The 12,380-nt window shown below is 35.8% G+C and overlaps 2 protein-coding genes across 2 annotated transcripts; one reads left to right on the plus strand and one right to left on the minus strand.

The window, feature by feature from the left end:
- Positions 1–497: 497 nt before the first annotated feature.
- On the minus strand, positions 498–5,556 carry LOC110710505 (2,4-dichlorophenol 6-monooxygenase-like). Its single transcript, XM_021888824.1, has 11 exons — positions 5,077–5,556; positions 3,832–3,914; positions 3,594–3,729; positions 2,838–3,310; positions 2,708–2,755; positions 2,335–2,506; positions 2,107–2,219; positions 1,910–2,006; positions 1,587–1,806; positions 1,321–1,474; positions 498–1,093 (listed from the first exon to the last, which is right to left on the minus strand). The coding sequence occupies exons 1-11, from the start codon at positions 5,300–5,302 to the stop codon at positions 671–673; spliced, it is 2,145 nt and encodes a 714-aa protein (XP_021744516.1). The 5' UTR covers positions 5,303–5,556; the 3' UTR covers positions 498–670.
- A 3,060-nt stretch (positions 5,557–8,616) lies between these two features.
- LOC110710513 (remorin 4.1-like) lies at positions 8,617–11,403 on the plus strand. The gene is made up of 3 exons (XM_021888835.1): positions 8,617–10,176; positions 10,276–10,357; positions 11,033–11,403. Exons 1-3 carry the CDS (start codon positions 9,437–9,439, stop codon positions 11,243–11,245), a joined length of 1,035 nt encoding a protein of 344 aa, XP_021744527.1. The 5' UTR covers positions 8,617–9,436; the 3' UTR covers positions 11,246–11,403.
- The last annotated feature ends 977 nt before the right edge of the window (positions 11,404–12,380 follow it).

A 12,380-nucleotide genomic window follows, 5' to 3' on the forward strand; every position in this document is an offset into this window, starting at 1 on the left:
ATATGAGATTATAAGCTAAGCTCGATGATGGAGGAAGCTTAGACATTATGATGGAAGCTCGATGATGGAGGAAGCTTAGACATTATGATGGAGTGTGAGTCATAATATCAATGCTCGCTTCTTTTATTTTCACGGCTCAACGTTCTTGTTATATTGTTACTGGTGACCTACAAGTCAAAACGGAAAAAATTACTTCCCATCAATTTTGCAGATTCGCCTAAAGTTTCATAGACATTTTTTTTTTTTGGGCTAAATTTTATATATCACTATATACTTGCTATACTACTTAAAAAAATCAACAATATGTTGTTTTAGTTAATCAACTAAACTAGTGATTAACCAATAAATCCAATCGGAGTTGCATGCCTAAAAAACTTTTACCGTGATTGTGGTAGAGCTTCAGGCTAGCATATCAAATATCATTGGGATGACTTTTGAGCACTTCATGAAACAAACATATATGTAGTACTTTTACCGTGATATGGATCATGTGATCATGAATTAGCAATTTAGTATCAAACTTTATTAGCAGATACTAGTCCAAACTAGAATTGCCCTTGGTTCATAAACAATACTCCGTATGGGAATGTACGATATATTGAAAATACCAACTTACATAATCTTATTATCAAATCTTTTATAATAATGTCACTAACATGGTTTAATGACTTTAATCTACCTGTGCATCAAAAACGTTTTCAGGCTTCTTATAAGCATGTCCCAAAATAACGGAAAAAACCTTATCCATTTCAAAACTGGGGTATCGGATCTCTGACATTGCACGCCAAGCAATATGCTCATCTGGCCTGGCAAGAATGGCTCCTCTATCATTCATCCCACACAAATCCCACCAGGATGGCAAGTTTGGGGACTTTTTCACTTCTACAATGTTTATGTAATTCCCCACTGAGCATGGTGCAGCATTATTGGCACGGTTGTATGGCCATATCACGCATACCTTGACAAGAACTTTGAGTTTCTCAGCCACCTTCAGTGTTGCATGAGCAAGATTGTAGGATGACTCCACTGGTGCTATTATGAGAACAAATTCGACTTTATCTCCCGATACTAGGTCCAATGTAGAGAAGTTATCCTTCAGAAAGATAGTGGAAGAGTGAGAATTTGAGAACAAGCAACAAGACATGCAGAATGTATTAAAATACAATCCCTTTGAAAAGAAGGTCAAACATTATCTAGGAAATAAACACACATTTTATGTGAAAATGAGAGTAATTTCCATTTTTTATACAAAGAGTAAGTAATATCAACCAAAGAAATTCAATTATAAGCAATGAATCAGCTGCAATGATCCAGTATTACCTCATCAGAGACACTTGATAATGATTTCACTTCCATATGGGGAAGCCGTGAGCCTGGCTCTGATGATGGAACATAATCCCTCCGGCGACCAGTAGGGACATTTTCAGAATCATGTATGACATTTCTGTCCAATACAAGAGCACCTTCCTTGTATCTGGAGACAACAGATTCAGACACATAATCATTGGAAACTCCTCTGTAGTATGCGCAAGGAGGCAAGGATTGCAGAAGTAAAGATAGAAGCTAATTGAAAACAGAAGTAACACCTGTAACCAAGATCCTCGGCAGGGAACTGGAGTTGAAGGCTCTTTCCTTCTTCGAAAATGTGCTTCAATCTGGCCAGCCTTGACAGGCCAACTGGGTTTTTATCATTCAAAATGGCTTGTGAAAGTTGTGCTCGACCTATACTGAATAGCCCGTCCAAAATCACTCTCTGAACTCCAGATGGTAGAATTGAGCCAAGACCATCATTTATTACACGATGAACTGCCAAAGTAAGAATAAACAACTCATGAAGAGTGACTCATTAATAAGAGAAAAATGATGAATAAAGAAGTTAAAAATTGCCAAGGATGTGAAGTCTGAGAACCTGAGTTTGCAACAGTAGGGTCAAGTCCAAGGGCAGCAGGGACTTCCATGGCTGCTCTAAAGTTCTGAACACTAAGTGCAGTGTTGAATTTGGCAATCTACCAAGTGCCAAAAATAATTAAAAAATGAGAAATGAAGACTATAGAAGCTCAAGAAGTAATAAATTAAGATAGCAGACCAAAGCAAATATGCCAATACCGGCCTCCGTTCTGTTTCATATGTGCTGAGAAGTGTGGTTGGGGCAATACCATTGACAACTGCAGCCAGCTTCCAAGCAAGATTTTGAGCATCCTGAATCCCAGTATTCATGCCTACAGAAAGCATGAAAAGTGGTAAATAACTACAAGGCACGGTTAGGCCCAGAAGTGTGCCTGAATCTTCAACTGGATATTCAAGAAACGCATAAATGGGAAGATTTTCTCATACCGAAACCACCAGCTGGAGGAAAACGATGAGCAGCATCACCAGCTAGAAAGACTTGGTTATTAAAGTCGAACTTCTCAGCAACTTCAGCATGCATTACCCAAGGCTTAATATCGATTACAGCTATATCTTCAAGCTCATGACCGACCAATTTAAAAATTAAATCCTCACACATCTAGGAAAACAAAAACCAAAACATCTATTAAAACAGTGGATTCAGAAGTCTCCTACAGCATATAATATCTCCACGACTCTACGTAGATTGTATCTAGTCATGGTTCCTAGTCTTTGGATGTATGATTACGACACATATTGCCAACTCAACATTTTATAACTATTATTCAGAGGATTTGTCAAGGATGTATAGATGATATACCTTGGGACTAAAATCTTCAAGATTCTGCTGTGGAGGATAATATGGTACCTGCCAGCTTATACATGAAGTTGTTAACAAAGAGATGGCACACATCCAATCACGATAAGTTAAAAAATGATGTCAAGAATACCTGCAATACAAATTCCCCTTGCTGAAGATCATGAGCAACAAGAACTCCAATTGCTTCAGTGTTGAATATAAAGAAAAGCATGCCTGGTCTTTCCTTGAGTAGATATCTTCCAAGGGCTTGGCTTGTAAAATGCACACTCACCAACTTTTGCAAGTCCCTTTCACCTTCCATCTCTATTCCAGCAAGCTTCCTCACTCTACTTCCCGCACCATCTGTGCCAACAAGAAAACCACACTGGATATCTCTCTTTAATGTCCGTCCATCCTTGTGAAAAGAAGAAGTAACATTAACACAATTATCAGTCACAGTAAAGGACAAGCACTCGTGGCCCATCAAAATTTCCCTCTCTTTAATATCTCTATCACCTTCATGAATTCTGAAGTCAAGATTTTCTAGTTTCTTCAGCAGTAACCTGATTAGCTTGTATTGAGAAAAATGAGCAACAGTAACTGGGCTTACAACTCGCTCAAAATCTGTAAAAGAGGGCACGATGATTAGCTGCTTGATGCTTTATGCATATTAGAACAGCCATGCAAGTAAATCATGTTGCCTACAATACTCGATAATTATAAAATAAAAGCAGAAAGATTAACAAAGTAGCATATCTACGCCAAAAATATAGACTAATGCTGATAATGTAGACATAGAGGAACCATCTTGTTTAGAAAAAGAAGAGGCATGGGGTCTTTGGTTCCATCTTTATTTGTATCATTCATAAGATTTTTTGGTTAGATTATGAGATCAAAATAAGCATACCTTGAGGTTGCATATGATCAACTGAGCCAAGGACAGAACCAGATAGTGATGTACAGTAAATGAATTTTCTCCACAAATCTACAGGTGGTTGAAACTGCTGGATCTCCTCAGCTAGACAATCCAGTTTGCGGAAGACCTGGCAAGAAAATCTAAATGAAAACAGCACTAACGTTTCAGGATGCTATAAATCCGGAGTTACATCAAGCATATTGCCAAATGCTATGAACCATGAACCTACCTCCATGGATCTGTTGTTAATGAAATGAGCTTGAGGATGTCTAGAAAAAGCTGTGTTCTTCTCTAAGACTGCACATCTGACACCTATAGGAAAAAGAATGCATCACAACCCAAAAATTTGACAAAAGAGCACAATTTTAACATAATTGTCAACTGTTATAGTGTAACTATTACATGACAACTAGCTTTGGGAGAGAAGGTCAATGGAACTGGCAATAATAAAATCGTAGAAGTACAATTAAGTTTAAGATATCTAAGGTGCAGAAGAATAGGAAACTAGGATTAATCCAAATAGCATATTGCATTCCATGGAGCCTGTGCACTGGCTGAATTCTCCTATACACCTAACCTGCTGCCTGAATTTCAGCAGAGTTAGGCTGAACACTTCTATCAATCCTGAGTTTTCTCAGAATTACATTCCAAATGCTAGCATTGAAAAGGGCAAATGTTTCATCAATAGGATGTCTCAAGCCTATAGAATAGCTCATCAGGTCACAAATAAGATTTTGGAGCGAATGTTACAGATGATCCTTTTCTAAGGAATGGATAAACAGTGTTTCCTAATTAGGCCAGCATGAGATTTGGTACGAGTACACATTTCCCTCTTAATATTGTTAAATTAGGCCAAAATGCACCACTTTAACGTATTGATTTGCCCTTTTTGGTTCGCAAGGAATATGGAATACATCTTCTTGATGGTGAATTTATAGGCTGTCATCAATTAACCCTCCACATCTCTGAACATAATTTCTGCAGCCAATGGTTTTCTCAAACACCGCTGACAATAATATAATTTCACTTTAAACCCCACCCAAACAGCATAAACGATCCCATTATAGCGACAGAAGCATGAAACGCAGATAACTCCGAACTAAAAATTCAAATTTTTCCACAATATCTCACTCTCACCTTTCCTCAAAAACTATCAAATGGGCATTTCAAAATCACCATTGCCCCTTCTAATCATTCACTCTCTGATCATATTAATAGCATAAACAATAATCAAATTCACATTCAACCCACAATCCAAACCATCAAACAATTTCAATCACACAAGAAAAATACATATAAACAGGCAAACTACCAAATGGGCACTCAAATTAGCATTACCCCTTTAATCACTTTCAATCCAAACACAAAATAAGCATACAATACAATCATTTTTCACTAAAAATCCGCATTTTTATTCAAATCACCCAAATAATTAATAAAAGAAAGAAAGAAAAGGGTTTAAGAGGGGTTTTACCTAATTTGGTGAGAAGTATAGAGAGAGATAAACCAACAGGACCAGCACCCACAATCAAAACTGGCAAAATGAAGTCATCCTCCTTGAATTTACTTGATGATAATGCGGAAACCCCTCTTTTGTGAAGAAATTTAAGACCAAATTCTTCGACTTTTGGTTCAAAATTGTTTCTTGTAATGTAAATAACAGGGTTGAGATTTCTCTTCATAAATTGAAGAATCCTCATTTTTGGTAATTTGGTAGATAAACCCCTGATTAGTAACAAAGTTAGGGGAAATGGGATTTGATTTCAGTTGGGTTTTGACAGGAGAAAAGGTTGTTGTACAACGTCGTATCTTAACTATGGTGCTCCGGCCACCACGTTTGCTGTATGATTTTCACATTTTATGAATCATCATTGGTGAATATGGTGAAACAAAGAGAAAGTGTTTCTCAAATGACAAAGTCAATGCATTTTTCTTTTTTTACTGCTTGAAGTAATGGTGTTGTCTATAATTTTATAAATTTAACCTCTTCACAAACAAACTCATGTTGAGAAAGTGGGGCAAGCCTCCTAATCTTTGGCCTTGGGTGAAAAGTTAAATGGTGAGACTAATTGTGTTTGTTGATTTTGATCAAATGATTGTATTAACTGATTTGATTAACTGATGGTATAAAAGTGTTTGATAAATAGCTAATTGGTTAAATTATTTAAGTATGCGAAATGACCAATAAGTTAATTATAGGGTAGATAGTTGAGATAAGGCTTTAGATTAGACGAGGGTATAAATGTAATGTTCACCTTAAAGTATTAAATAAACAAATGAAAAAGCCCCTTATATCTTATTTAGGCCTTGTTTGGTAATTAGTTGTATACTTGTATTAGCTGGGTTGACAAGCTGATTGAATTAACTGGCTTGATTAACTAGTCGAATGAACTATCTTGTTGCTAATTATCCTAGACAAACCAAAAAAAAAACATTCATTAAACTATCAAAGTACATGTTAAGGCCTTGTTCTTTGGAGCTTATGGGCAGAGCATAGCAGGGGTTAGCAGAGTAGAGCAGATTTCAGCAGAGCAGAGTAGCAGCTTCCAACACTATAGAGTAGAGTAGAACAAATTTTAGCAGAGCAAAGCAGCTCAAAAGAACAGGGCCTAAGTCATGGATGTGGTCTATGGCATAGACGGATCCAGGGGCGAACCTACCCAGGCCATGGCCTGCCCCATGAACAGAATTTTTTTTAATATAAAATCTTTATTGCTGCACTAAATACCATATACTAGTGTTGTCTAAGTTGATATTTACCATTTTGCTAAATGCTCTACTAAAACTAGTGGGTGCGAGGCTCGATTCTTGTTGGCAACATTTTTTTTTTTTGTCTTTTCTTATTATTTAATAAAAAACTTATAGGGTACGCCCCGCCCAATGAAATAATCCTAGATCTGTCTTTGGTCTATGAATTGATAATAAACTATGTTAATAACGTTACTCCGTTATTTAAAAACAATAATATTTTGAATTGAGAACTAGATACGATCTATAATTTTAACTATTAAAAAAGCCATAAATAACATGAATTTAAGGTATATGTATTAATTAATTTCTTAATTACATTCCATTTTACTGATTTTGTGCCACTCAAGAATACTTTAGTTTACAAAATACTTGTAGTTTTTTTTTCCCCTAGAAGAATTATTTTATCGGTCTAAAATATCTCACTAATTAACCTGTTTTAAATTACTTTTTCCGTTTCAATAATATTGCAATAATGGATTGCATTATTCATCGCCCTTGCTTAACCATATAATATGATTTATATGTTAAGCAAAATATAGTTAAATGGAATATTGTTAGATTCGTCTCATAAAATAATTTCCAATATTAACTTTTAAAATTTTTATGCTTATACAATTATAGATATTTAATATATAAAATATAATTTAAAATACGTAATGTTATTTTTATTATAATATTATTGAAATAGATGAAGTATTAAGTTAGACACTTAAACTAATGTGGACTACATATGAGATATGACCATATGTTCAAGGAAGCATAAAGTCAAAGTATCACCATCTATACCCAACTATCACCATCTAATAATACTACTACTACTCTAGTAGGGTAGCTACTAGCTAGACTAGTAATCATCCATGATCCATTCAGTGCCCATTCCAAATTTCCAAGTGTTAATAACTCACGTGAAAAGGCTCAGACTATTACTCATCATTATCCTATTCTGTCCTTATATAAGCTCCATCTCCAAATTTTCCTTTTATCTTTCCTATTTTGAATGAGTAATGACAAAAGATTTCTGTTGTCGTAAGGTTTTACTTCCTCTGTCTCTAGTTATTTGCCCCATATTTTATTTTTGGATATTTCTTGAAGATTGCTTCATGTGCTTATATGGTAATATGTCCCTATTATTAACCCCACTTACACACTCTCATAAATTGTAAAAGACACGAATACCCCTAATTGACTTGCAAATTTTAATTCAATCTTTAATAAAACACATTTTGCCTATGAGGCAAATAAATAAGGACAGAGAGAGTACCTTTTACATTGTTTAATACAAAAAATTGTATTTAATTACATTGTTATAAAGTATCAGTATATATTATGATTGTCATTGGTGGTTTATATAGAGTATTTTTTTTTATGATTCTCTCTTAAATTTATTATTGTTTGAAGTTATGAATCAATAAATGTGATAATTAATTCATTGCAACTAGAAAAAAAAAACAGAAAAATACATCACTATAATAAACTTTCCGTTTTAATTACTTATAACACGTTACATTTATACTATTCAAAACATTGTAACTCGTATGTTCTGATAAGTTAAATCAATTCTTGTACTTGTATAATTTCAAACAAAATCAGATAAACATAACACAACCAACTATCTACGAGTAAACACTTTAACGATGGCACTGAGCCATGCCGTGTAAGCATGAAAAAAACGCGAAACAACACATTACTATCTATCACGGGCAGCTTGTCACCTTTATTTGGGAGAAGCGGGTACAATATAATTCGACACAACAAATCATGCTAAAATCAATGAAATTTAATTTAGACATGCAGACATGATGCGACCCATTATGGTGGCACGTAGGCTTTAGTCCACAAACTGACCTTTTGAAAATTCTGATAAAGCACGTTGCTTGTAGGCTTGTAGCCGAGCCAAAAATTAGGTCTAACTATCCCCAAGCACAAGACCCAATCTAACACGGCTCACAACTATTGTCACCATCCTTCAAACTTGAGGTTTGATTCAGATGCATAACTCCCACATATAACAACAATTCACACTAAACATACTAACAATAGTAAAATCATAAGGTTAATTAACGTGGGTGTAACAACAAATAACCCTTCCCTAGATTCCGAAGTGAGGGAAGCTAACTTGTCCCCCTCTCCCTTCCTCAGTATACTCGATAATCACAAAATTTACACACTTCCCCATTTCATTTTCTGCCCATATTCTATGTACTACAAACCATATTATAATATAAATAGTTACATTTATATTTTTATGCTATGGTTTTTTTTTTTTAACCGTTACACTCTTTCTGTTACTTAATCCCCTCCCTCAAACGTGCAAGTACCTGTAAATTTTTGTCAAGTTTATATTTAATTTAGTTCTTTGGATCTGAATGACCTCAACTCCCATTTTCTAATTTTGTGAAAAATTGTAAGGAAAAAAAAAAAAAAATAGCATTTCCCAAAAATTTATGCTCTCCTTTTCAAAACCCATTTGGAATTTTATGATTGTACTTATGGGTTGCTGTCATACCACTGTTTCATTTACTCATTTGCTCTGTCAAGATTTCATCTTTTCTTGATTTTTTAATTTTTTTTTTTTTTATCTCATGATATTTACCTTCTTTAATTAATTTATTTTCTTCATTGTTTATAATGTTGGTTTTGTGATTTTCAGAGTGAAAGTAAACTACCCAGATGAATTTTTGAGGTAAGTTAATTTTTAAGTATATTTGGTTAAAACAAAAAAAGAGTTGAAAACATGATATTTTAGTCATTCAGATGATTTGGGGTTGTTTGTTTTTGTGAAATTTTTTATGGTGTTCATGGGTTGATTTTTTCCAGATTTTTATTGCAATATTTAGGGTGTTTAGGTATTTTTGTAGTAGTGTTAAATGAGTATTGAGTGACAAATTAAGTGTAATTTCTGACAAATAAATTCAGTAACAGCACTGGAAGTTTGTGGATCTTAGTAATAAATTGACAGTATATGCAAGGAAGGTGTTTGATTAAAGTATAGTACTGTTGTATGAGTACTAGTACTATAGGACTAGCTATTAGTAGGTATTTTTGAGTGAAGATTTTTCATAAGATTGAGGGTAAAAATTGAAATGGTGAGATCTATGGAGGATAAGGAGATCTCTAATGGAAGCATTACATTTGAGTTTCATAAAGGGAATGGGGTTACTAGAGCCTCTCACCCGTCTCGAACCGCCTTAGGAAAACCAACACCTTCAAAGTGGGATGATGCACAAAAATGGTTAGTTGGGTTGTCAAGGGGAGGGGAAAGGAATTCCTCCAAGGCTAATAGGCCTCGAAACTCGAATGCCGATGATACGAGGTTGATTGCCCCCATTCCCCATCAAGGGCACCGTTATTCGGTTGATGATGATGAAGAGGTGGAGAAGGCAGAGAATGAGAAGAATGTTCATACCAAGAATGTTGATTGTGAAGAGGGTTTTTGGAGAATTAATGAGGGAGTGGGAAATGCTAGTTTAGGTGTTAGATCAGTTTGTGTGAGGGATATGGGGACTGAGATGACTCCAATAGCTAGTCAAGAACCTTCTAGGACAGCCACCCCTATACGAGCTACGACACCAGTTGCGCGCAGCCCAATTTCTTCGGGGGGTTCAACCCCAATGAGGTGCCAACATGGTGCTCTAGGTACCGAGAGTTATCAATCTCCTCTTGGGAGACATAACGGTGCTTATAGAGTGTCTAATGGTGAGGAAGAAGATAATGGTCATAAGCTGGGGGAGAGTAATGGTTTGGAACTTGTTAAGAAGATTAGTCCTTTAGAAACTCGAGCATTGGCTTGGGATGAAGCGGAGCGTGCCAAATATATGGCCAGGTGAACATTCTAAATACATCTTCTTTGAACTACATTATGATATTCATTCACTGATAAAAACAGAAGGATTTAACTGTTATCATTCTGGTTGATTTATAGGTATAAACGAGAAGAAGTGAGGATACAAGCCTGGGAAAATCACGAGAAGAGAAAAGCCGAAATGGAGAAGAAGAAATTAGAGGTAATCTACTCATCTAAGATGCTTTGAACTTCTTATATCAAATACTTGTATACTCTATCTGTCCAAAATTGTGTACTTACAAGAGTGATGATGAGGGTGATAATAGAAATAGAGTAACTATCATAAAGGGTAAGCAGATAACATCATGTTACATTGTTAACTGGGAGAGGTCTGTATAATGTGAACTGCTGACGTTGGGAATACATCTTAAAGCTTCTGCTGTTGTTGATCTTCAACTCTTCACAGCAGATTAGTCTTCACGGTGAATACGCCTAAAATTGATTCAACGAGCTTGTAATAGTGGCATCTAGTGGAGTTGCTAGCCTAGATAATATGCACTGTGTGCCTTTACACCATTTGTCCTCACACACAAAACTCTGGCATCACAGCTTACAAGCCAAAACTGTGCAGCCTCACGTAATGTATTGTTGTTCTGCTGGTTTATTACCTGATGCTGTGATACACATAGCGGCTTCTCCTAAATTCAATTTTCTGCATAATTTGTGAAGATAGTATTAGATTGATAGATCTTCTGAAATTAGGATATGCTCCCTATATTTATAGATTAGGCTTATGAAGTAAGCAGACAGCTTAAGAAGCAATTTTCTTCCACATGTTTGCACACATGAATCACATTGGCACTAAGGATCACTGAATTTTATATTGCTGTCATAGGTGAAAGCAGAGAGATTGAAAGCTAGAGCACAGGAGAAGTATGCCAATAAACTTGCTGCAGCTCGGAGAATCGCTGAAGAGAAGCGTGCTAATGCAGAGGCTAAATTGAATGAGAAAGCCGTCAAGACATCAGAGAAAGCAGATTATATCAGAAGAATGGGTCACTTGCCGTCTACATTCTCCTTTAAGCTGCCTTCTTTGTGCTGGCAGTAGTAAACTTCCTCAACATAATTCTATCTAGATACCGGTCTTATCGTTTGTTGCATTAGTAAGCTTTTGCACTTTTTTCCTTTCAGTTTATGCATGTGACAGTGACACCCTTGAAATGTTGATCAATCCTGAAAGTAAAGGAAGATGAGTTTTGCATGCAAGGCAACAACCCTCATCTATGGATCAGATTTTAACATTGTAGATGCCATGGCGACGAAATGTAGAACTATGAACTGGTGCTTGAATGTAACTAGGATTACTCCCCACCCCCTTTGGTGGTTGCAGCAATATGCGCCAATTTGTTCCGAACCCACATATAGTTGAAGTTCGGCCTGCATGAGTAAAATGAGTTCCTCTATTATTAAAGCTAATTTCAGGTTTTGACCAAATAATAGATAGCATTACATACATTTTGACTGGAGATTTTTTATGCATGTGTGCCATATTGCACTGTTTTGGGTACTGTTGGGGTGTACCATATATGCATTGATTTTGACATGTTAGTGCAAATTGGGGGGAGTTAGATTGAAATTTCGCTTCACTTGGACTTTTTAAAGATGGACAACTCAAAACAAAGTTTATTACGGAGTATCATAACTTTCAAGTGAAATCCTAACAAGTGGTTTAAAAGTTCTTAGACTCTGATGGCCAAAAATCAACTACTTTGACTAATGTAGAGCGTTGTGTCATGGGACGAACGTAGATTGCCCGTTGGCGCTTGAATCCCCGAGGCTTAATCCAAGCCAGTCTTTTTCATACGCGCAACAAGCTAGTTAACAGAGGAAACAACACGCAATGACACTAATCCTGTACCACAAACACATGCATCGATAAGGCACAAAAGCATAGGGAGGTTGCCTCATATGGGACTTGTTGTGCCAAGGCATCGGAAAAACTGTCAGCACATGACAGTTGGCTCCATAAATCTGCTAGATTGGTTGCTTGCTAAAAAGTTACTACTATTTAATGAGCTTGTTGCTATGCTAAGCTTAACCCTCTAGTTTCTAAAAAACTGGAATTGGGCCTTTGTCCTAAAGATACTAAAATTAACCCCCTTTCCCGTCAGAATTCTACTATGGAGTATATTCGAATACTTATGTGTCATTTTGCATATTCAAATAATACAAAAAGCTTCAAA

Source organism: Chenopodium quinoa, unplaced genomic scaffold (genome assembly GCF_001683475.1).
Source record: "Chenopodium quinoa cultivar QQ74 unplaced genomic scaffold, ASM168347v1, whole genome shotgun sequence".
Taxonomy (NCBI): domain Eukaryota; kingdom Viridiplantae; phylum Streptophyta; class Magnoliopsida; order Caryophyllales; family Amaranthaceae; genus Chenopodium; species Chenopodium quinoa.

Bases quoted from the DNA above. Each gene is read 5' to 3' on its own strand.
- LOC110710505 (XM_021888824.1), bottom strand. From the start codon at position 5,302: ATGAGGATTCTTCAATTTATGAAGAGAAATCTCAACCCTGTTATTTAC. The intron at 2,007-2,106 runs GTATTGGCATAT...GGCACTTGGTAG, and splicing joins ATGAAACAGAACGGAGGCCG to ATTGCCAAATTCAACACTGC. The intron at 1,475-1,586 runs GTGTTACTTCTG...TGTTGTCTCCAG, and splicing joins GCCGAGGATCTTGGTTACAG to ATACAAGGAAGGTGCTCTTG.
- LOC110710513 (XM_021888835.1), top strand. From the start codon at position 9,437: ATGGTGAGATCTATGGAGGATAAGGAGATCTCTAATGGAAGCATTACA. The intron at 10,177-10,275 runs GTGAACATTCTA...GTTGATTTATAG, and splicing joins CGTGCCAAATATATGGCCAG to GTATAAACGAGAAGAAGTGA. The intron at 10,358-11,032 runs GTAATCTACTCA...TTGCTGTCATAG, and splicing joins TGGAGAAGAAGAAATTAGAG to GTGAAAGCAGAGAGATTGAA.